At 34.0% G+C, this 24420-nt stretch overlaps 1 protein-coding gene across 1 annotated transcript; it reads right to left on the bottom strand.

The window, feature by feature from the left end:
- Positions 1-846: 846 nt before the first annotated feature.
- LOC123683231 (cytochrome P450 4C1-like) lies at positions 847-23068 on the bottom strand. Its single transcript, XM_045622133.1, has 9 exons — positions 22923-23068; positions 19293-19487; positions 19087-19196; positions 17536-17626; positions 10252-10434; positions 7645-8036; positions 6378-6446; positions 3549-3900; positions 847-1074 (listed from the first exon to the last, which is right to left on the bottom strand). Exons 2-9 carry the CDS (start codon positions 19444-19446, stop codon positions 917-919), a joined length of 1509 nt encoding a protein of 502 aa, XP_045478089.1. The 5' UTR covers positions 19447-19487; positions 22923-23068; the 3' UTR covers positions 847-916.
- Between the last annotated feature and the right edge of the window lie 1352 nt (positions 23069-24420).

The raw sequence follows: 24420 nt of genomic DNA, 5'->3' as shown, positions 1-24420 counted from the left end.
TCTTCTGAATGTCTGAAGTGACAATATTTTGATCTTTCTCTTAGTTTTTCTACTTACTGAATCTAATTTCAATTGAATATCAAGGATAATGAGTTCGAGAGGTCCACTAACGAGGAAATTGATTTAATCAAAAACAACTTCCTATCGTTAAAAATACTTTTACCGATAATAATTTCAATTGATTACTGTCCTTTACAAAAGAAATACTAATTAAGTGGAACTAAAACATTGCCATTTTCATTTATATTATTAGAAAACGTTGTTTTTTTCGAAAACTTTCAAGGTGGATAGTACTAAAACGATCTGGCGAAATTGATTACAAGTACCTATATGACAATTTTAGTAATATTGGTTTTTGATTGCTCGTTAGAAACCGATTTAAAAACGCAACCAGCAATCGGCAGATCGGTATTTTAGCCAACTACAAAATCATTCTAGGTGTTACTTTGATGTAGGTGGAATTCATTATACTCGTCTATGGTTCCTTTGGTCGTGACCAGTGACCAAAAAACGTTAAAATTGCGAGTGATATGAAGTGCAAGATCGATTAATTTTTTTTCACCAATCCTAAAATGAATGGAATCGTTTGAATATGTTTGAAATTGTTGTTTTTTTTGTTTAGGAATATTTCCTATATGCTTTCATAAAAGATTTTCGAAGAGATTCCTCGAATTCTTTCATCTCTCAGTGGCAGACCACCATTATATCTTACATTCTGCAGAGTTGACTTCCGCTAGAGGGGCAAATTGTGCCTCTGTCTAGGGCGGCATCAGCAAGTGACAGCTCTGATTAATATGAACCTATCCTATAATATTTGTTTTCGGATTGATTCAAACTCTTATTTATGCTTTGTATTTATATTTTTTTGCTAAAGAAGAACGACATTAGTATTTTACAATAGATTTCTATGATAAAGTCATACTCTTGGAATGAATTTCATTTTTATACCATTGGTTCTTAAAATAGTTTCCAATTTAATTTCTAAATCGTCTGGCGTACTTACAGCAACTAGCTGAAACCTTCTTATAATACCAGAGAGTACAGCTTTCAATTCCATCATGGCAAATCGTTGACCTGTAAATTTGATGAACCAATTTTTTTTTGCACTGAATATCAACATTTATTTTGGAGATGATGTAACATGGCATTTTAATCATTCTCGAATATTTATGGCTATGATTTTATTAATAACCTAATAAATGCATTTTTAGTGACACTTCTAAACTTTGGTGGTTGAAAATATTATTTCTGAGGGGATTATTTTGAGTTAATTGAAAATACTCGTGTATCCACTTAACTCTTGTTTGGGATTTACTCGTCGCATAGAGTTTACTCTAAATATAACAACATAAGGTACGAATATCTTATTTATAAATTTAAAAACTTCATCCAGAATTGGTAACTAAGATATAGAGAAATGAAGATAAGGAGGCAAGAGTACCTTAGAAGCTGAGAAAACATATTGAAAAGTAATAAAAAAACAGCGAAATAGAGATTATTGAAAATTTCAATCTTTGATAGCATATTCGAACTAAAGAACTACTACATCAATAAAGACATACAAGGGGTAATCAAAAAGAAACGAAAGGCAAAGAATAAAATTATCCTAATTAAAAACAAAACATTCGAAGAAACAGGTGCGAGAACGTCCAAAATATATTTCTATTCTGGAAAATAGGAAGAAATCAATAAAAAAACAAGAAAATCAGTTGAAGGTATAATAAAATATCCAATCACAAGGAAAGCTTCAGGTATATATGACGTAACCAACAACATCCTGAGAAAACCTTAAAGTGCATTAAAGATATCAACAATCATCGTGAATGCTATATCCAATTTTGTTACTGCCCCGAAATATGGAGAAAATCCAGAATAATTATGATCCCTAAACAACCAGGAAGAACAAGGAACAATATCAAGGAATATTTCCCTCCTGTCAAAAGTTCTATGTATGTGGAGAACAATTATCGAAAATTACAGCGATAATTGCATTGTAGGAAGCGAAACTGCACTGCGATAATTGTTCTGTTCATAGATGCATAGTTTCTATGCATCTTACACAGTTCGAATCTATGGCAATTCCATTCTAAATCAGTTTGACAAGTAATGTGACAGTTTATTCGGGAAATATTCCCCCGAATTACACTCGTGCATCAAAATGACCGGATAATTTCGCATTCCAGCGTGTTTTCTTTGAAAAACTGCATTCGGTCATTTTCATTTTTGGAGAAAGAGCCCTCCACCTTCGGTGTCGGGCTCTTTCTCCAAAAATGAAAATGAACTCATGCAGTTTTTATGACAACACGCTGTCATGCAAAATTATCGGTAATTTTGATGCACTTGTGCAATTACTTATGATAATAGACCGAAAAGATTGCTATCATCTATGAACAAAACCACTGAAAGGTTGATCTACAGGAGACTGAAAAAATAAATTGACGAAACGAGAAATTTGCATTCAAAACCGGCACTCGAACACTCACTACTGAGGGTCAAATATTTAATCGAGAAGAAATGGAAAATAGTAAAAAAAGCAGGTGAAATTTTCCCAAGGATTTCAACATGTGCTTCATTGTTTGAAATTAATAATTTGTATTGCTCTTTTTCAAAAGAATAAATATATATCATTATATCGAAAATAATTAATTATATCCGAATCCTTCTCGAAGATATCGGTCTTAAAAGGTGGTGACTAAAATTGAGCTTTCATTTTTTCCTAAAATTCCAATAAAGTTAGAAACTTGAGAACCTGTAATTTCAAAAGACTAGCGGATTTGTTTTTGTTACATTATACGGGATGAAATTAACAACACACATTCGTTTTTTATATTTACTCTCGTGATAATGGATCTTGTGAGGCCTTCTGTAAACCAAGGTTTCATTTTTTTACTTTTTCCCCTCAAAAAGTTCTCAACAAAAATATTCGAAAACTCCAAAGAATTAAGAAAATATCAATCAACAGTTGCATAAAGACATAAGTACACCTTTCAACACACGAAGACCACTTGAGATAAGTCAAAGAAAACATGGAAGGAAAAATATCGATTCATGAGAATCCATAATAATACGAACAAAATGAAAAAGAAAAGTTATAAAATACAACACAATACAACAGTCAAGTCAAGTCAAGTCAAGTCAAGTCAAGTCAAGTCAAGTCGAGTCGAGTCGAGTCGAGTCGAGTCGAGTCGAGTCGAGTCGAGTCCAGTCGAGTCGAGTCAAGTCAAGTCAAGTCAAGTCAAGTCCAGTCCAGTCGAGTCGAGTCGAGTCGAGTCCAGTCAAGTCAAGTCAAGTCAAGTCAAGTCAAGTCAAGTCAAGTCGAGTCGAGTCAAGTCGAGTCAAGACAAGTCAAGTCAATTCAATTCAAGTCGAGTCAAGACAAGACAAGTCACCAGAAATTCAGTTGGGAGAAATCCAGCGTCGGGATATCATCAACGACCTTGGAACTTCTAATCTACGACTACATCTCGGATACAAAATAAGTAATTTTTAATTCTGTTAGAAAATCTGGTTGTGAAAATTTGCAGCATCATATTGAAAATATTCTTTACCTATACAATTTCTTGGTCCAGCGCTGAAGGGAAGATAGGCAAATGGATGTCTTCGAAGGCAATTTTCAGGCAAAAACCTATCAGGATCAAATTTTTCAGGATCCGGATAAATCTCCGGATTTCTGTGAACGAATTGAATCGAAATGACGACCATCGCACCTTTAGCAACGACACATCCGGAATGAAGTGTGGTATCTTCGTCTGCCTTTCTTGAGATTAAATGGACACTTGGATATAGTCTGAGAGATTCCTTGATGCATCTCTCTAGAAGGTCCATCTTTTGAAGATCTTCGTATGTCGGGTGACGGTCTTCGCCCTCAAGAACTGAATTTATTTCTTCTACGATTTGATTCTGAAATTTGCAAACATTTATAGCGTTTTTTGATAAAACTTTTTTTTGACGATCAACTCTTTGATTGTAGCATTTTTTAATGTAATTTTATGGTTTTTACACGATCCAGAAAGTATCTGGGTCTCAGTAAGAAAATTATAGAAGTTAATTCAGGATAAATCTGAATTTTCTAAAATTCATGTTTCATTTGTAAAAGTCGATTTGTGTGTAGTTCAGAGAAGTACAAGGAAGAAATCTATGACTACCCCGTAGTAATTGTTTTCTCTGTGCATTCTTACTAGATAAACAGTTATGTTCAGTGACCGTACGGTCCCAGTTCGTTTGAAATTCTTCAATTTTTGTGAAGTAGATATAATGGGTGTTTTTTTTCGAGGTATATAACTTTAAGTTGGCATTACTGTTCAAGATGGCGACCGATTTAACAGCCGTCAAGTGATTTATTCTCAGTTTGGTTTGGCAATTGATCCTGAATTGACTCACGCCTGAACAACGCTTACAAATTGTGCAATTTTATTTCGAAAATAATGGTTCTGTGCGGAATACGTATCGCGCACTACGTCTATTTTATTTTGTTTAGCGATGAAGCACACTTCTGGTTGAATGGCTACGTCAAAAAACAAAACTGCCGCATTCGGAGGGAAGCTAATCCTTAAGTGTATGTCGAAAAACCGTTACATTCAGAAAAACCGACTGTTTGGTGCGCTTTATGGGCTGGTGGAATCATTGGTCCGTACTCCTTCAAAAACGATGATGGCCAGAACGTTACAGTCAATGGTGATCGGTATAGAGCTATGATTACCAACTTTTTCATTCTTGAATTGAACAAGCATGATGTCCAGGAGCTGTGGTTTCATCAAGACGGCGCAACATGTCACACAGCTCGTGCCACAATCGATTTATTGAAAGACACGTTTGGTGACCGCCTAATTTCACGTTTTGGACCTGTGAATTGGCCTCCAAGATCTTGTGATTCAACACCGCTAGACTACTTTCTGTGGGGCTATGTAAAGTCATTGGTCTATGCGGATAAGCCACAAACCCTTGACCATTTGAAAGACAACATTCGCCGTGTTATTGTCGATATACGGTCACAAATGTTGGAAAAAGTCATCGAAAATTGGACGTCCAGATTGGACTACATCCGAGCCAGCCGTGGTGGTTATATGCCAGAAATCATATTTGAAATGTAATGCCACAAGATTATCTTGCGTATAAATAAAATTCATGTCAGTCGAATAATTCATCGTTGTTTTATGGCCAAGTTCTATAGCTCTAAAAAAAACACCCTTTACAAGTTGTTGGTTGGTAAATTCAGTAATTTTTTAAACTGTAAGACACTGATGAGGAAGAATTGTATTGAATAGGCTTACAACTTTGCTTCCTCCGTATCTTTCTGGAATTTGAGGCTTTATTGTAAAAAACTGGTTATACATTTAACATTTATGATTCAAAGTATTGTCCATCGCTGGCCACTACTTTCTCCAATCTTTCTGACAGCGTAAGAATCCCGCGTTGAAAAATCTGGTCATCTTTTGAAGCGATCCACGAATCGATCCAATTCATAATTTCTTCAAAAGACCAGAAATGCTGGTCAGCAAGACCGTGTGTTGATCGAAACAAGTGATTGTCCGAGGAAGCAACGTCTGGAGAATACGGCGGGTGGGGTAGGACTTCCCATTTCATCGTTTCCAAGTATGTCTTTCGCAACATGGGGTGGACCATTGTCATGCTGTAAAATCACTTCATCATTTCTCTTGTTGTATAGTGGCCGTTTATCTTTCAATGCTCGGCCCTAACGCATTAATTGTGTTCGATAACGATCGTTTGTGATTGTTTCAGTCGTTTTCAACAACTCATAATACACTACGCCGAGCTGGTCCCCACAAATACTGATCATTTCTTTGCCTTCACAAGCAAACGCCGTTCAACATCTTTCGTACGGCACGCAATTCCTTTTTTTTGAATCATTCCCATGACTTTCATGCGTTTTGAAATGGCTCGTTGCGTCACTCCCAATCATTCTACCAATTCTCAGTGCGTTTAACACGAGTCTTGATCAAGTAATGCCTCCAATTCTGCAACTTCAAAAACCTTCACTCTTCCACTGCACGTTCTTTCACTAATAGCGCCTTCATCATAGGTATTTGAGAGCACTCGATGAGCCTCAGCCACATATTTCTTTATATCAAAGTAGAAAATTAAAATCTTCCGCAAATTACGAGAATTTGGCTCGTAAGCTGACATGAATAATCTAAAATACCTTTATGATGCGGACACAAATCGACTAATATTTCGATGGCCTTACCCCTAAAGTCATCTGTTGCAAAACGGCGGAAGCAAAGTTGTTCACCTAATAGTTTTGGAGGAAATGGTGAATTTTCATTTCTGACAGTCATCTCGTCTCAAAGATGATTTCATGAAAAAGAAAGTTTATAAATGGGAAATGTTGAACCAATATTTATGATAGGTATGCTCACCTGTAATTCAGGATGATTTGCAATATTCATAGCACAGAAACTCAATGCTGTGGAGATGGTATCATGACCCTAAAAAAAAATGTATGTGCTACTAAATTTCCAGAATTTAGTTCTGATTCCCAAAAATCATTTGGTAGATCAATTCACAGAAAGTCCTTCACTTATTTTCTGAATTCAAGAATATTTCCGCATAACTAAAACTTTTACCGAATGATTTTTTTTTATTGAATCAAAAATTTCGATGAGGAAACATCTTACGGAAAAATGTTTGAACTGAAAAGTTTTGAGTCATGTCAGAACCTCTTACATTTAATTCCCCTTTTGAGGGATCCGGTAGTTTGTGACTATGAAAAAGAAAAAAAATCATATTAAAATCAAGTTCACAATTATTTTTATTTTTTCAAAAAAAATTTGATATGTATACCATTAAGCACCCAGAAGGAGTTGTTTAAATTAAAATTTTTTTTTTGGTGAAACATTTCTAGTATAGCGTTGATCTTGAACTTCATTTGTGCCCCTTCGACGTCCAGTGCCTACTCTTCTTCGATTTTGGGCATTATAAAACCACGCTTGACAACATCTCATAACAGTAGTTGGATTTCTGTTCGTACGGTTAGCGATTTCTCTAAATGACAACCCCGCCTTCCGTATACCAATAATTCAACCTTTCTCTAATTCACTTAGCTGGCGATAAATTCCTCGTACACGTGCTCTAGACATTTTAACAAATCAAATCAAATTTTATTCCTTCGAAATATAAATAACAACAACTAAACATCGTAAATAAAAAAAAAAACTAAACATCGACTTTGGATCGCTGGTTTGTTGTGAAATTAAAAAAAAACTCGCAAAAAACGACGACAATATTCAAGTAACAAGAATTGTTACTTGTGAAAAAACCTTCACAATTTTTTCTATAAATTCAAACATTTACTTCTTGCTTTATTATCTTTGTTTTACCAAAAAAAAATATATTTAAACAGCTTTTTCTGGGTGTTGCAGATTATTTGTCAGTTAGTATAGTATTTTTTATACTTTTTTGAAATGCTTAAATCATAAAGTATAGTTTTCGGTTGAGACTGTTGAGAGTGAAGCTAGGCAACTACGAATACGTATTGTTGTCAGTTAGATACCCATTATCGTTTGATTTTTTCAAAATGAATAATTTTTTCAGTAAAAAAATTGATAATGTTTGGTGATCTGCCATAAAACAGAATCCTTTTTATCGCAAGGTACCCAGTTTGAAAGAGGAGACTAAAATTATTACCTCGAATGTAAACGTATCGACTTCCTCACAAATACCATTAAAATCAATTTGATTTCCATTTCTATGAGCCTCTAGAAGAATGTCCAGCATTGCCATTCTTCTCCTTTTTTTTCCAAAGTATATGTCATCTTTTTCTATTCCTGAACTTTCGGACGAATGATCTTCAGATATTTCCATTTTTTCCTTGATAATTGTTTTTGTGAAATTATGCAAGACGTTCAGATGTCTTCCCTCTTCCTTGCCGTATGAAGTGAACTGATAGAATACGCCAAAGTATCTCAACCAAGGTCTTACAATAAATAGATTAATCACTTTTTCTAATCCTTCAACAGCTTTCAAATATTTTTTCATTGCATTGTCGTTCGTTTTTGTTTTGTAACCCATTGCAGTCTCTGAAAGAAGAGGGCATGATGAGCAGTACAAATATTCAGGTGAATATTTCAAAAAGTAAAAAGATTGATATAATCTTCCTCATTTGCTGATACATAAGTTTATTCAAACTGAAAATAGGGGATGGATAACTATCAATTGTACTATATACATTTCAGGCTTAGGCAGTTATAAGATTAATCCACTTTAAGACGACTGGTGATGTACAGATGTTTCAACAAAACAACCTTTCATTACGTCCATGGATTAATTGTTCCAAAAATGAAAATATTATACACTGCGCAAAAAAATTAACGTACATTATGGAAATCTCAAATTTATTCTACAACTGAAGGTGTTCTCAATGATAATTATTTTATCAGAATTATGCATGCATATGTTATCCACTTTCAACGTTTTTCTTCAATACAGATGTTTTTTCCCAGCAGGAATAAAAAAAGATGAGATTATCAGATTTTGAATGTATTGGCTCCATTCTGAAATCAGTTGTTCTCGATCAATTCTAGTGATCAATAGTTTTTCTTTCGTTTGATTTTCTACACTCGATCGCTATGCAACGCGAAACACGCAATTGGACCCAAGAGGAATGTGCCCAAGCGGTAGTTTTGCGAGAAGAAAGGTGGACATACACAAGAATTGCAGAAAGGTTTGGAGTTTCCCATACAAGTGTGTCCAGAATATTGCAGCGATTCAGGGAGACAGGTATGAATGTCCGAAGACCAGGACAGGGTAGACCACTGGTAACAACTGCCATTCAAGAACGTTACTTGAGAGTTTCTTCGTTGAGACAACGGTTTGCAACCGCTCGCCTCCTTCAAAATCAGCTTGAGCAAACTCATAGGGTGCAAATTAGCACTCTGACAATAAGAAATCGCCTCAGAGAATATGATTTAAGGCCTCGTGTCGCGGCAAGAGGCCCAGCTCTTACCCCAGCCCATCGAAGGGTGCGTTTGGATTTTGCGAGAAAAAAATATCCAATGGGAAGAGGCTGATTGGGGAAGAGTTCTCTTCACAGATGAGTCTAGATTCTGCCTCTACCATGTGACCGACGTTCCCTTGTATACAGACGTCCACATGAAAGATTTGCTCAGTGCAATTTCCTGAATACTACTGGTTTCGGGGGAGGATCGATTATGGTATGGGGTGGAATATCTTTCACTGCTCGCACAGACCTAGTGGTCGTTGATAATGGAGCTTTGAATGCTGATAGGTATATAAGGAACAATCTTGAAGAGCATGTAGTCCCTTTTGCCCCATACATTGGTGAAAATTTCATTTTTATGGACGATAATGCCAGACCCCATCGTGCGCGCATCGTTCAGGAGTACCTTGAAGAGGTTGAAGTCTCTCGAATGGAATGGCCAGCAAGAAGTCCAGATCTCAATCCAATTGAGCAGGTTTGAGACAACCTCAATAGAAGGCTGAGAAGTTCAGAAAATCATCCAGCTACTCTTAATGACTTAGGAATCCAACTCAGAGAAATCTGGGAAGGATTAGATCACAACATTTTAAGATCACTCATTTTGAGTATGAACCGTCGTTGCCGAGCTGTAATTAACGCAAGGGGTGGAAATAGCAAGTATTAAATCACTTATCAGCATTCCAGTATTTTGAAAATTGTTTATTTCTCTTCTTTCACATAAGATTCGGTGAAATCCTGAATTTTTCTTCCATTTAATGTGTCTTGTTTCGTTCAAAACCTTCCCGAGAGAACATGAAAATAAGTTATAAAGTCAATGAGAGTTAACTTTCATTAAAATTGAGATTTTCAAAATGTGCGTTAATTTTTTTGCGCAGTGTATTTCCGTTTCTCCAATTTGTTCATCAATAGGTTTTTTAATGGAACTGAAACTGGTGAACACATTGGAGCTCTCCCTAGTCCCTGTTTGTATTTCTCAATACCATTATAAAGGGTTTTGGAAAGGGAATTGAAAAAAACGTTTATATTTCAAAAGAAATCAATGGGTGATTTTTTTTTATTGATTTAACAGGAAGGTACGACTTTAAAGATGGATAATATATCACCCTAATGGTTTGTTTTGATACTGTTTTTTTCATAAGGACTGCAGATCAAATTATGCCATTAACGATGGAAAATATGTCAAAGTCGACCAAATGGAAGTTTTTAAGATTTCAAGATCCTTGTTTATTGAAGTATTTGAATTGATATTAGTTATTTATTGAAATATTCAAATTGATATTAATTATTTCACATACCAATAATCATTTGAAGCGAACATTCGTGGAAAAGGGGCATCACATCAATCTCTTTCCCAGCGGTTTCACTCAGTTTTTTCGATAATTCATCTGATTTTTCATTGAAAACACAAATGAATTCTCTGAGAATGTTGAAGTGAAAGGCTGGAGTTAATAATTTTCTACGTTGTTGCCATTTTTCACCTGTGGAAAGATAATAGGTAGGTATACTTTAAGGTTCGATGTATCGGATGTCCCAAATTTGTTGTTTAGTAAGGGGATCTTAGAATCCCTTTGAGCTAGAAAATAATGAATAGCACATTTTCGGGCTTGATTTTGAGATAACTAATTTGGTGAAAATCGCAACCTCATACATTTAATTGTTATCGAGCTAAAAGAGAAAATTGGAAAATGGCGTGATATGAGAAATTCTCATAACTTCTTTATTATTGGTGCTATTTTCTTTAAACAAAAACATCTTACAGACACTGTTTTCAGTAGAATCCATTGGTGTAGTTGTGATACTAATTTGTGTTTTTTTTTAATATAAACCATAACAATTTCAGAAACAAATAAAATCGCTTTTTTTGCTTTTTTCAAAATATAAATCATGATATATAAATTTCTTAACAAACTATAAAAATCATTAAAAGTTTCAGTTTCACTTTTACACGGTAAATCAACCAAGTGACTATTCATAAGAATCTTCAGATAATTAAAATTTTCGGTGGCCACCAAGGTCTCCGGATTCAACACCGTTAAATTTTTCTCAATATTTCCAAATCAGTAATTGTTCTTTAAATGTGACTGTAGGAAAAAATCACACGAAGTTAAATCCGGAACAAAAGTTCACAGATTATATTAGATAGGCACTAATGATAATTTTTATTGTTTGATAAGAAATTCATATATATTTCTGAAAACGGAAAGATTAAGCTATTTTATTTGTTATGGAAATTTATATGGTTTTCATTCAGACAAACACAAGTTTGTATATTAACTTCAAAATTAATGGCAAAAAAAAATTATTAGACTCATTCAACTGAAAAAATGTTTTTGTTTCATGTTAATAGCACCAATAACAATAATACAGAAGTTATGAGAAATTTTCATTTCGTGCCATTTCCCAATTTTTCCATATCGCTTGAAAACAGTTGAATTTACATTTTCTCTACCTCAAAGGGGTTCTGAGGTCTCCTCACTAGACAATCAATTTGAGGCACCCAATACATCATTATTGCTACTATTCGGGAAAATAGGAGCTTTTTCATTTGACGTTTAGCTTACTATTGCGGTAAGCATCTTCAGAGGTTTCTGAGTCATAGATTGCATCTCGATGGAAAATTCCAGCATATTCAGCATATCGGAAAAAATCCAGCGTTGATACGCACCTAGAAACCTCTGAAGATGTTTAACGCATTAGTGAGCGAAATGTCAAGTGAAAAACAGGCTAGACCAAGGCTAAGAAGCCCGAAATTTTCCACTTCTGTCGAAGTATATCTTGTAAATCTTGGTTTTGAATATCCCAAGTTTTGTAATTGATATAAAAGAGCAGGGCTGCCGCCAGGACCGTCATACCTGACATTTTACTGGGGCGCCAAAATGTAGGGGCGAAAAATAAGCTAATAAAACAGGACATAATTTTTGACATAAATGGATTTCTAAGTGAGATACCACTCTTTGTAGTTACATGAAAGATTGCTGACAGCCAATTTTATTGAAATCAAATAATAATAGGCGCTCTCAACTAGTTAGTAGAAAATATAAATAGGTACCAAAATGCACCTTTAAGAACTGCGACGTTTTTTTGAACTACAGAGCTTTGCTACTTCCAAACAATGTAGGACGCTTTTTTATGAAATCAACAAAATGTCCTCTGATAAATTTCACAAGGTAATTTCAAGATCAAAAATACGAAATTGAAAAGATTCTTGGGAGGAATAACAAAAGCTCCTTCAACAGAAATTCATATAAATTAGGCAAAGTAGCGCTGTGAAATTTTATTTTGCCGGGGTGCCAAATTGTCTGGCAGCATTAAATTGAATCGAAAAATATTTAGTAATAAATGGTTGTTTTACAAATCCTTCAGCTGCTGAAATATTTTTTTCTGGAAATTAACAATACATATCAATTCAAAAGAAGTCAATGAAGGTACAATTAGAAATTTAGGGCAGCAAAATGTTATTTTTCTGGGGCGCCAAAATGTCTGACGGCGGCCCTGTGAAACAGTAAATGGTTTTCTCAAAATTTGGGAAGCGTCCAAAATCTCAACGATGTTTGTAGTTGATTTTATTTTGGACCACTTGGCCGATATTAGTAATTATTTTTTTTGAATTGTAGCCCTAATCTTCGGGAAGATAGCTGACTGTTTATATGCAGTCCTCATTCACTTTTGTTTTATACAGGGGTGAACAAACAAAATGTAAAATAAGCTTTCATTCAGAACACTCTGTGGAGCGAATCGTTGTCAGCCGAAAATGTTTACGGAATACTCGGACGTTGCCTCATCTTTCATGAACATTTCCTTTTTTTATTTATTAAAAACTCTTAAGTTCGAGATAAATTACAGAACTTCATATGGTTCAGATATTTATTCAGCAATGGAGCGCAATTTAGCAAAGATGGTATTAACAATTTAAAAATCACATGTCTGCGCCGAACCAAACCCTATGCTACAAAACAGTCCCATTCCCAATACAGGTTTTCATTTGATGCTTTGGTGTGGTGTCAATAATAATAGTTTATGAAATTAACAATGAGTACAGCATTTAGTCCAATATCCAAACGAGTAATATCATATGATATTAATTATTTATCTGGTTATCTAATGTATCAGCAATAAAATTGCCATCAACATAAACCATTGTCAGACAGAAGGTCTCCACGCCATTACGTAGGAATCATAATCGAAAGTAACCCAAGGAGAATGATGTCATCAAGGGAGGATAGCGATATACCGGTTTCACCCTTATTAGGGATCATCAGCACCGCATAACCCTAACCAAGATGACAAACAAACGAAATAGCAGGCATCTTATTGAACGCTGGCAGTCGCTAGTCAGTATGAATTACTGAAGAGCGCCACCCAGCGGACAAATAACCTAACTACCTCCTCCATGAGTACCTCGAAAAAGCAGAATCCCACGTCAACAAGGAAAATCTTCTGTTTTCAGCCTAAGCGACATTCATATTGAAAAATAACAAAATAAAATGGCTGTTATTTGGATCTAATTGATGAAATTAACAATGAGTACAGCATTTAGTCCAATATCCAAACGAGTAATATCATATGATATTAATTATTTATCTGGTTATCTAATGTATCAGCAATAAAATTGCCATCAACATAAACCATTGTCAGACAGAAGGTCTCCACGCCATTACGTAGGAATCATAATCGAAAGTAACCCAAGGAGAATGATGTCATCAAGGGAGGATAGCGATATACCGGTTTCACCCTTATTAGGGATCATCAGCACCGCATAACCCTACCCAAGATGACAAACAAACGAAATAGCAGGCATCTTATTGAACGCTGGCAGTCGCTAGTCAGTATGAATTACTGAAGAGCGCCACCCAGCGGACAAATAACCTAACTACCTCCTCCATGAGTACCTCGAAAAAGCAGAATCCCACGTCAACAAGGAAAATCTTCTGTTTTCAGCCTAAGCGACATTCATATTGAAAAATAACAAAATAAAATGGCTGTTATTTGGATCTAATTTCAATATGAATGTCGCTTAGGCTGAAAACAGAAGATTTTCCTTGTTGACGTGGGATTCTGCTTTTTCGAGGTACTCATGGAGGAGGTAGTTAGGTTATTTGTCCGCTGGGTGGCGCTCTTCAGTAATTCATACTGACTAGCGACTGCCAGCGTTCAATAAGATGCCTGCTATTTCGTTTGTTTGTCATCTTGGGTAGGGTTATGCGGTGCTGATGATCCCTAATAAGGGTGAAACCGGTATATCGCTATCCTCCCTTGATGACATCATTCTCCTTGGGTTACTTTCGATTATGATTCCTACGTAATGGCGTGGAGACCTTCTGTCTGACAATGGTTTATGTTGATGGCAATTTTATTGCTGATACATTAGATAACCAGATAAATAATTAATATCATATGATATTACTCGTTTGGATATTGGACTAAATGCTGTACTCATTGTTAATTTCATCAATTAGATCCAAATAACAGCCATTTTATTTTGTTATTTTTCAATATGAATGTCGCTTAGGCTGAAAACAGAAGATTTTCCTTGTTGACGTGGGATTCTGCTTTTTCGAGGTACTCATGGAGGAGGTAGTTAGGTTATTTGTCCGCTGGGTGGCGCTCTTCAGTAATTCATACTGACTAGCGACTGCCAGCGTTCAATAAGATGCCTGCTATTTCGTTTGTTTGTCATCTTGGGTAGGGTTATGCGGTGCTGATGATCCCTAATAAGGGTGAAACCGGTATATCGCTATCCTCCCTTGATGACATCATTCTCCTTGGGTTACTTTCGATTATGATTCCTACGTAATGGCGTGGAGACCTTCTGTCTGACAATGGTTTATGTTGATGGCAATTTTATTGCTGATACATTAGATAACCAGATAAATAATTAATATCATATGATATTACTCGTTTGGATATTGGACTAAATGCTGTACTCATTGTTAATTTCATCAATTAGATCCAAATAACAGCCATTTTATTTTGTTATTTTTCAATATGAATGTCGCTTAGGCTGAAAACAGAAGATTTTCCTTGTTGACGTGGGATTCTGCTTTTTCGAGGTACTCATGGAGGAGGTAGTTAGGTTATTTGTCCGCTGGGTGGCGCTCTTCAGTAATTCATACTGACTAGCGACTGCCAGCGTTCAATAAGATGCCTGCTATTTCGTTTGTTTGTCATCTTGGGTAGGGTTATGCGGTGCTGATGATCCCTAATAAGGGGGAAACCGGTATATCGCTATCCTCCCTTGATGACATCATTCTCCTTGGGTTACTTTCGATTATGATTCCTACGTAATGGCGTGGAGACCTTCTGTCTGACAATGGTTTATGTTGATGGCAATTTTATTGCTGATACATTAGATAACCAGATAAATAATTAATATCATATGATATTACTCGTTTGGATATTGGACTAAATGCTGTACTCATTGTTAATTTCATCAATTAGATCCAAATAACAGCCATTTTATTTTGTTATTTTTCAATATGAATGTCGCTTAGGCTGAAAACAGAAGATTTTCCTTGTTGACGTGGGATTCTGCTTTTTCGAGGTACTCATGGAGGAGGTAGTTAGGTTATTTGTCCGCTGGGTGGCGCTCTTCAGTAATTCATACTGACTAGCGACTGCCAGCGTTCAATAAGATGCCTGCTATTTCGTTTGTTTGTCATCTTGGGTAGGGTTATGCGGTGCTGATGATCCCTAATAAGGGTGAAACCGGTATATCGCTATCCTCCCTTGATGACATCATTCTCCTTGGGTTACTTTCGATTATGATTCCTACGTAATGGCGTGGAGACCTTCTGTCTGACAATGGTTTATGTTGATGGCAATTTTATTGCTGATACATTAGATAACCAGATAAATAATTAATATCATATGATATTACTCGTTTGGATATTGGACTAAATGCTGTACTCATTGTTAATTTCATCAATTAGATCCAAATAACAGCCATTTTATTTTGTTATTTTTCAATAATAGTTTGATAGTTCCGTAGTGTTACCACCATTTTTAACTGGCGAAGTTTATTTTGATTTTCTTCAAAATATTTTACCTGTTTTGCTTGATGCAGCTGTTGCATGTCGGAGGCATGTATTCTCAATACAATTACTTAAAATCAGAAGTTTACTCAACACGAATAAACTATGGAATGCGACCTCTTCAGAGAATCGAGAACGCTTGCAATTTATTGAAAAATAATAAATAAATGATGAGGAAATCAGTAACTTGTCTAATTGAATGAACACAGAAATGTAGCCACTTTGAGCAATTTTATGAATTTTATTTTCTGTTGCAAAGGCTTTTGCATAGCATTGAGGTTTTTCATTGAGATTTTATGTTTTCCAGTAATCATTTTATTGTTTATTTTCAATTTAGATATTCGATAAATAAATTTAATCCTCGATGTTATAATTTTCAGTTATGATATCACTAATTGAAATTATTAAATATTTTTTTTAAGACCTCTGCAAACCCCTGCATTTCGTTGTGTTATGGCAATTTTGTGACTCAAATAATCCAACGAAATTAGTTAAACCAATAAATAACGGAAGAAATTTAATTTTTCTGAAATTTTGGTTACTGTGTTCTCTGAATATTCAGGTTTGATTAGATTTATTTAGTATTGAAATCGCATATGGAAGTTCGAGAAATACCTTGCTTCCTTTGGTTTTTTCTCCTTTATCCGAATATGCTATCAAATTGAAGTAATTTCGATATAAGTACAGAGTTTTTTTGGGTTTATTTATCAATTCTTCTTAGACCGGATCTGAAAAAAATAATGCTATGGCGATATGAAGTATTTGTTGTAGATGATAAACGTACCAAATATCATGAAAATATATAGGGTGGTTCGAAAGTGAAGGGTATTTAAAAAAATTGACAAAATTATAAAGAGAGATACTCTCTCTATACTCTGACTCGCCTCAGTGTCCTCTGTCTACCCTTAGCATCCGCCCATTCACCTATAAATCACCCTGTATAACAAATAACAAAGTTACTGAGGACGGACTTGAACAGTTATCTTCTTGAGCAATCAAGCTACAATTTTGCCGGTGGGTATGCAATTGACCATATTCACCGTCGCCATATTGTTATGCGACAATACCAACTACCCAGTGTTCCCAACGAAGAAATATTGAGTTTACTAGAAAAATTCCACAATATAAAGTTTATAAGTGAAGTTTATGTGTACCTTTTCTGGCTGCTACGCCAGATAGGCTTGTTTGGGACAACATTGTGCAAAAATTTCACCTTTTGGAAATGAAAAGATTAGTGAAAGGTGGTTTTCTGAACAAATTAATTGTGGCCGAGTGTATAAATGAATGCTTCGCTCCATTTTTGGAAATAGTCAGTGGAAGAATAGTCTTTATGGCTGATAGTATTTTTGATATTAGCATTAAAAACAATTATATTAGCGGTATTTTTGTAGTAAAATCAATATTTCTCCGTTGGGAACACTGGGTAGTTGGTATTGTCGCATAACAATATGGCGACGGTGAATATGGTCAATTGGATTTTAGGATTTATAACCAAACTGGCTCACGATATTATTGATGGATGAATAAAGATATGTGAAAATTAGTCACCTTCACTCAACAATAGACCATCTTGAAGCCATCTTCCGAAAATAAGATACAATAAACTTTTGGTTGTATGTTTGGGAGTAGATAAAAAAATCTGAAAACAACACACTGAAAAGAATTAGTGAAATTTAACATCTTGTAAATGAACTTGATTCTGGGAAATATTTTATCCGAATAAAAAAAAACAACAATTTGAAAGCTTTGTATGAGTGATATTATATCAAAACAAAATAAACGATAGGGATAGTTTGGTAGGTAGATTCAGTTTGTTGGCCAACGAAAGGATTTTTTTTTCTGAGTACTCATTCCTGAATTAATTTTATATCTTTGTTAAACTCGTTCAAATAAAAGACTTAAACACTTCTTATTATGTTCGACGACATGTAATTGGTGTAATTTAAAAATATCTTGAGTTAACTGAGTTCGATAACTGAGATGGGACCTCACTTTGACCTATAAAATCAAAATTGGTGAACCACAGATATAAATATGGGTAAAATAAAACGAATTAATTTCCACTATATTATTTAATTGTTAGCAACAATTGTTTCGCCACACTTTGGCTTCATCAGGCTACATTTCTGAACTGAAGAATTAAATAATATAGTGGAAATTAATTCGTTTTATTTTATTTATAATGAATTTCCGCCAAGTAAGGACCGAATCCATCAAATATAAATATGGGTTTTATTCATATCCTATTTCAGTTTGCATCCAGTTAAAATTAATTTGGTATTCTTCAATGAAACCAATTTATACAAATACGGTTCAGATTCAGTCACTGCTTTTTCGAAATTATTTTACAAAATTACTTCTCTAATACTTTGACTAGAACAATTATTTGTGAAAAACAATATTGTGAGTCACATCGAAGAATTGCCATTCGCCAATATTTTTTGCAATCCAACTTTTCTGTATAGATAATGCCAGTCAACAAAGATAGAAACAACATTTATTGAACTGGCCAATTGATCGTGAACAAGAATTTTACAAATTAAAAGGAATAGTAACCAACAATGGAATTAACCGAATGCGATAAAGCTTGAATTTCATCTGTTGATTTAGTACAATGTACATCAGGGGTATAGATTTTCTTTGGTTTTGATCTGCCTACAAATTCACTGCTTATTAGACTTTTGAGATATCGCTTATAGTTTTTGAAAGACGTTGGCTTGGTTTTTGTTGCATTTTTTGTTCGGATATCATCAATCCTTTACATTTTATATATTAAAATTTACATTCGATACAATGGGTACATATACTGCAAGATCTATTCATTTAATTTCTTTTTCCTGAGTTTATAGGGCTTATATTTGTGTTTTCCATGCATCCGTCTCACAAGAAAGCTGACTTGATGAAATGAATCGTCGAATTGAAAGAAAACAATTATATAAATGAATCGACAATATAGATGAAAGATTATTTGTTGTAACTCAAGTTCCTTATCGACTCTCGACTCGAAAAAATTAATATCAAAGGATCAAGATTGGAAAGGAAATTTTCCAGAAACCGTAAAATGTTCAATTGCAGTATACGTTAAAAACAATACATCACCTCACAATCCTCTGGTGCCAGAACAAAAACGGCGTTTACATTGATTATTCTAACCAAGAAATGTGGATAAAAATCTTCTGTTAGTTTTTTAATGTTCTTGTATAAAATCGCTGAAAATAAAAAAAATTATATCAATATTTCCAGTCCAGAAATAAATAAAATAAATGAATGAATCGTAACAATTCTGATGATTTGAGAAATCTTACCTGGAGGTTGACGAAAATAACTCGAGTGACCAAAAATAAACGATTCGTCTTCTGGACGTTTCAGTCCACGCATTTTATATTCTTGCCATTTAAAATTCAAAAATCGCTGTAAGCAGTATAAAACTGCAACAATTCCAATCAGGAGTAACCACATTCTTGTTCATTCGAAAGAGTGCAATATGCATTCCTATAAAACTGGAATAATTATCTATGAGTATTCAATATTTGTTTTCGGTGATAACCTTAAGGTCAAAAATGATGTCGGATTCAACACTAAAAAAATTTTTCTGATCAATCGGAGGTGTTGAAATTCATAATATTCAAATCACGAAAATCGAAATCTTTAGGTCATTCAGAGAAAAAAAAAAGTTGGGAATGCACTCCAACAGAGTCATTTTATCTCCAAAGAAAATTCGAACAGAATATTATAAGGGAATTACCCAATACTCTAGTGATAACATAATATGTTTTTGGAGTTCCGATAATTCGGAATATGATATTGTTCGTGATTCCCTATTCAACTTAAATATTTTCAAAACTTTGGTGTTTCCGGTTATACCAAAAAAGTAAATTTTTATTGCTTAGATATTATCAAGATTTCGATTCTCAATCACTTATTCCTCAAATTATTGCGTTAGTACTAATAATTTTCAAAATATATAAAAAAAAAACTGAAAATAACAGAAAATTTCCATAGTCACTATTATGTGAATAATTTTCACTCTGAATATCCTATGCGTAAACTAGGGCTGGGAATCATGAATGAATGATTTGAATATTCGAATATTCATTGAATGATTATTCGAATAATTGCAGTTTGAATTATTCGAATATTCATGAATATTCGAATATTCAGTGAATAGTTGTGTATTCACTGAATAGTTGAATAATCAAATATACTTTTCTATTCATGAATAAACAGTGAATAGTTGAGTTTTCACTGATTATACAGTGAAAAGTTTTCTGTTCAGTGAGTAGTTGGATATTTATGAATCATTTGTGAAGTTACGAATGAAAGTTTGAATGATCACTTAACTCACTATTCAGAAATGATTGAAACAATGGCGTAGCTGCTGAGACACGTTAATTTAAATTAAAAAAAATAATAAAACAGGGTTTTGTGATTTACTATGGACAAATCGTTTTATTGATATCAAAATTAATGGAAATTACATATATTGAAATTGATAGATACAATTGAATTAAAATTATTCATTCAATAGTTGAAACGATCCAAAGAAAAATTAATAGAATTGGGATTTCATCAATGAAAAATTATAAAAATGGAATTTAAGATTCTAAAATATGAATTCAGCAATAAAAACTTCTAATAATAATAATATAAGATTCTACATTCGAAATCTAATGCCGTCTTTTCAATCGATTGCAGAGTTTTGCTTTCCTATTCCGTATGCATTGCCATTTCTAGACATTACTCTATTCCAGTGGTCAAATATTGCTTGATTCTGAATTGCGAACCAACGAATCTTTCTATTCTTTCAAATCTGAGGTTTTAAAATGTACACACATCAACTGGAGTAACATCCTTCTCTAACAAGACTGAATCAGTAAACAAAGTTTTTTGAAAATTTCGTATAATTGAACACGATTCAATGGTCTCAAAATCCGCTTGATTATTCTTTTTGTACCTGTAGACCTGTTATGGGTCTATGTAGATTGTATTGTCCCAGCAAAGGTTTTACTGCGTCTATTTAAGGATCTATTGTATTTTGTACGTTGTCATGTAATAAAAATATTTTCTGCATTTACCAAACGGCAATTTGATTATAAGAATATGACAATTTTTTCGGTAAAACGTAAAACCAGAGTACGACTGAACTATAATTGTAGCGGTAGCGCCGCCTTTCTTGCAAAATTCAATGACATTTCACTGAGCTTGACTTTTATTTTTTTTTTGACGAACGTCCAATTACGTTACTGTGGAAATGATCACAATATGAGAGACGAAACACCAAAACGATTATACCACGTCGTCAAGAGTATATTCACTCATCAAAACGCTCATTGTATTGTATTGGTTCATTAAAACATTGATTAATCATTGATATTCAACGAATAGTTGAATATTCATGACTACTCATGAATAATCAAGCATGAATATTTGTTAGAATGAATTATTCGAATAATCGAATAAATTTAAGAATGAATATTCGAATACAAAAAGGCCAAAAAGTCTCAGCCCTAGCGTAAACTCGATTCACTTTGCCGAAGTAGAATGATGCAGGGTGTTTCGAATATTGTGCCAAAGATTGTGAAAATTAAGTGACTACGGAAATTCTCTTTTTCAGTTTTTTTTTTAATATTTTGAAAACTATTAGGACAAACGCAATAATTTGAGGAAAGAATAATTAAAAATGAAAATCTTCATGATACCTAAGAAATCAAATGAAAAAAAAGATTTTTTTCGGCAACCGTCCGGGAAGTGCTCACTTCCCGGACGCTTTTTCTCTGCGAAAGTAGCATTTCCCGGCCTAGTCCGGAAAGTACGTACTTCCCAGACTAGGCCGGAAAAAAATCACGTCGTTTGTGTCATTGTGAATGTGAAAATCTTGGTAGGTATATTTTTAATAAATGCAGTTGATCATTACCATAGCAACCGAGATAACGGCTGACAGCTCATATGAAATTAGTTGTCAAAAATTTGCATGTTTTTTTATCGCAATCGCAATAAAATATGGAAAGCAGCAGCGATAGTGTTATTCTACGCGGTTGCCTAAAAAATATTGTACGAAACACGCCCAAAAATGTTGTCTATTCGTCCAAAAAACCCTATTTTCCGGACTTGTTAGGTAAATTACTATTTTTGAATTTTTTTTTTTCATTTCTTCAATAACCTGAAGTGCCGGAGCTTCGGAGATATTTCAGCTGAATAGGGAATCGCGAACAAAATCATATTCATATATATCATACACATCATATCATATACAAAGCGGAAAACAAATCGAAAATAGCATGGAATGTTGTCAGGGAAGCAACAAATACATATAAAAAACAGAAAATGTATTCCCTACTGTTGATGGCAAAAATGACCACGAAATGTTTCTTTTAGCAAATAGATTTAACGACTTCTTCATAAATATATCAAATTCACATCCCGGGCTTAACACCTCCCCTTCCACGGACTGTAATGAACAACCCTCAGTATTAAACTCATTTTGTTTATTCGAAGATCCAGAAAAAGAGATTTTCACTATTGTCAAAATGATGAATAATAAAAGTTCCTTTGGATATGATGGTGTTCCGATGACATTGATCAAACGCCATTTTGTACATATAATAAAGCCAATTTGTTTTCTGATCAATTCTGCTTTCCGGTCTGGCATATTTCCTGATGATCTAAAAAAATCAATTGTCATACCTTCTTACAAAAAAAAATGACAAAAACGATATAGGTATTCCATTACAGACCAATTAGTCTTGTCACCTCTTTCACTAAGATTTTTGAAAAATCTTGAATATGAAAAATATAGGTTCTAATTTGAAAATCTTGAGTTTTAATGAATTTGAGTTGTCCAAGTTCATGATCCTCTTATAAACAACTTGTACATTTTTGGCCCTAACCGCAAACAGTTTTATAATATAACGTAAAAAAAAATTTTTGTCTCTTACCACTGTCAATATCCCCCATCCACTTGTTAAAACTATTCAACAATGTAGTTTCACAAGAATGAGCCACTCGAAAACCTGATTGGTGTTAGGATTTAACTCTAATTTTTAATTCTTTTCTGTTGATCTGGTAACGTATCATACTCCGGTGTCTGCGTACACCTTATCAGAATGATACATATGGACCACTCATTTTTATTCAATTCAATTTCAATTTTCCACGAGATACACATCTCCAATTATAACCATTAAACTATTGAAAACCAATCTATTCTATTTTTCATATTCATAAAATACAGTCCACTAAATTAAATAACACAATCAGAATCAACAAATTACCAAACAATTGGTTTTTAGTGAAAATTTCATTTCGATCACAATATTCTACGAGTTATTGTTTCACTGCAATTTCAAGCACCTTCTCTAACACTGGCACCGTATTTATTCCCTGAAATTCTTCACAAACAAACGTCCCATTGACCTTTTGTATTGGTATGTTTTCCACTTCTCCGGAAAAATTCCACTTTCCAATGACGTATTGAAGACATCCAGCAATATATTTCCCACTGCTTGAAACACATCCCTAGCAATCATTGTATTTATACCATCATCTTGTCCTGATGTGTTTTTGAGAGACATCATAATGTGTTTCAACTCTTTCACACCGAGCAATTTGAAATTTGTAAAGTTTTCATATTTTTCAATATTAGATAGATATCTGTTAGAATTGTTATACTTGATATTCTTGATATTCATTACTATATTTTTTATACTATCGATAAAGAAATCATTGAATTTATCGGCTATTTCGGACTCATTTTCAATTAGCTGATTTTTGAATTTAATTCTATGTAAACATTCTTTCTCTTTACCAGGTAATAAGTGTTTGAGCTTCTTCCATATACTATTCCAACTGTTCTCTGTATGTATAATCCCAACATAATATCTCCTTTCAGCTTCTCGTATTTTGTAGGTGGTGAAGTTGCTTATATTCTTGCCATATTTGATCCGACCCTGTCAAAACTGCTTATCTCCTTCCCTCATTAGTTTTAATATTTTCCCATTCAGCCATCTGGAAACAATACTTCTTTCAGGTTGTATTCCAACAATAGGACACATTTGATCTATTACAGTTATTATCGGTTCAACAAAACTGGAAAGTAAATCATTCACATTGGTGCTATCATTTTTCCATTCGATACTCATCTTATCTTGCAATAAGTTCATATCATAATTATTATAAGTTCGCAGTATTTTTATTTTCTTTTTCTGATCTTCTTATAAATTAAAATTATCCGTTAAAATGGAAGGGTCTGAAATTTTGGGAGAATGCCATACTTTGTGCTCCAATCCTTGGTCATTTGTCACTATGTAGTCTATAAAGTTATATTTTGTGATACTAGTGAAGTTCTTTACTATCTGACTCAATCCCCATTGATATATTTTTACATTTATTGGTGTAAAATGAGTCTTTCCTCCAATCCAAATTAAAATCTCCAGT

This window comes from Harmonia axyridis, chromosome 6 (assembly GCF_914767665.1).
Source record: "Harmonia axyridis chromosome 6, icHarAxyr1.1, whole genome shotgun sequence".
Lineage (NCBI taxonomy): Eukaryota > Metazoa > Arthropoda > Insecta > Coleoptera > Coccinellidae > Harmonia > Harmonia axyridis.
This window is presented reverse-complemented; position numbering and strand designations above follow the sequence as displayed.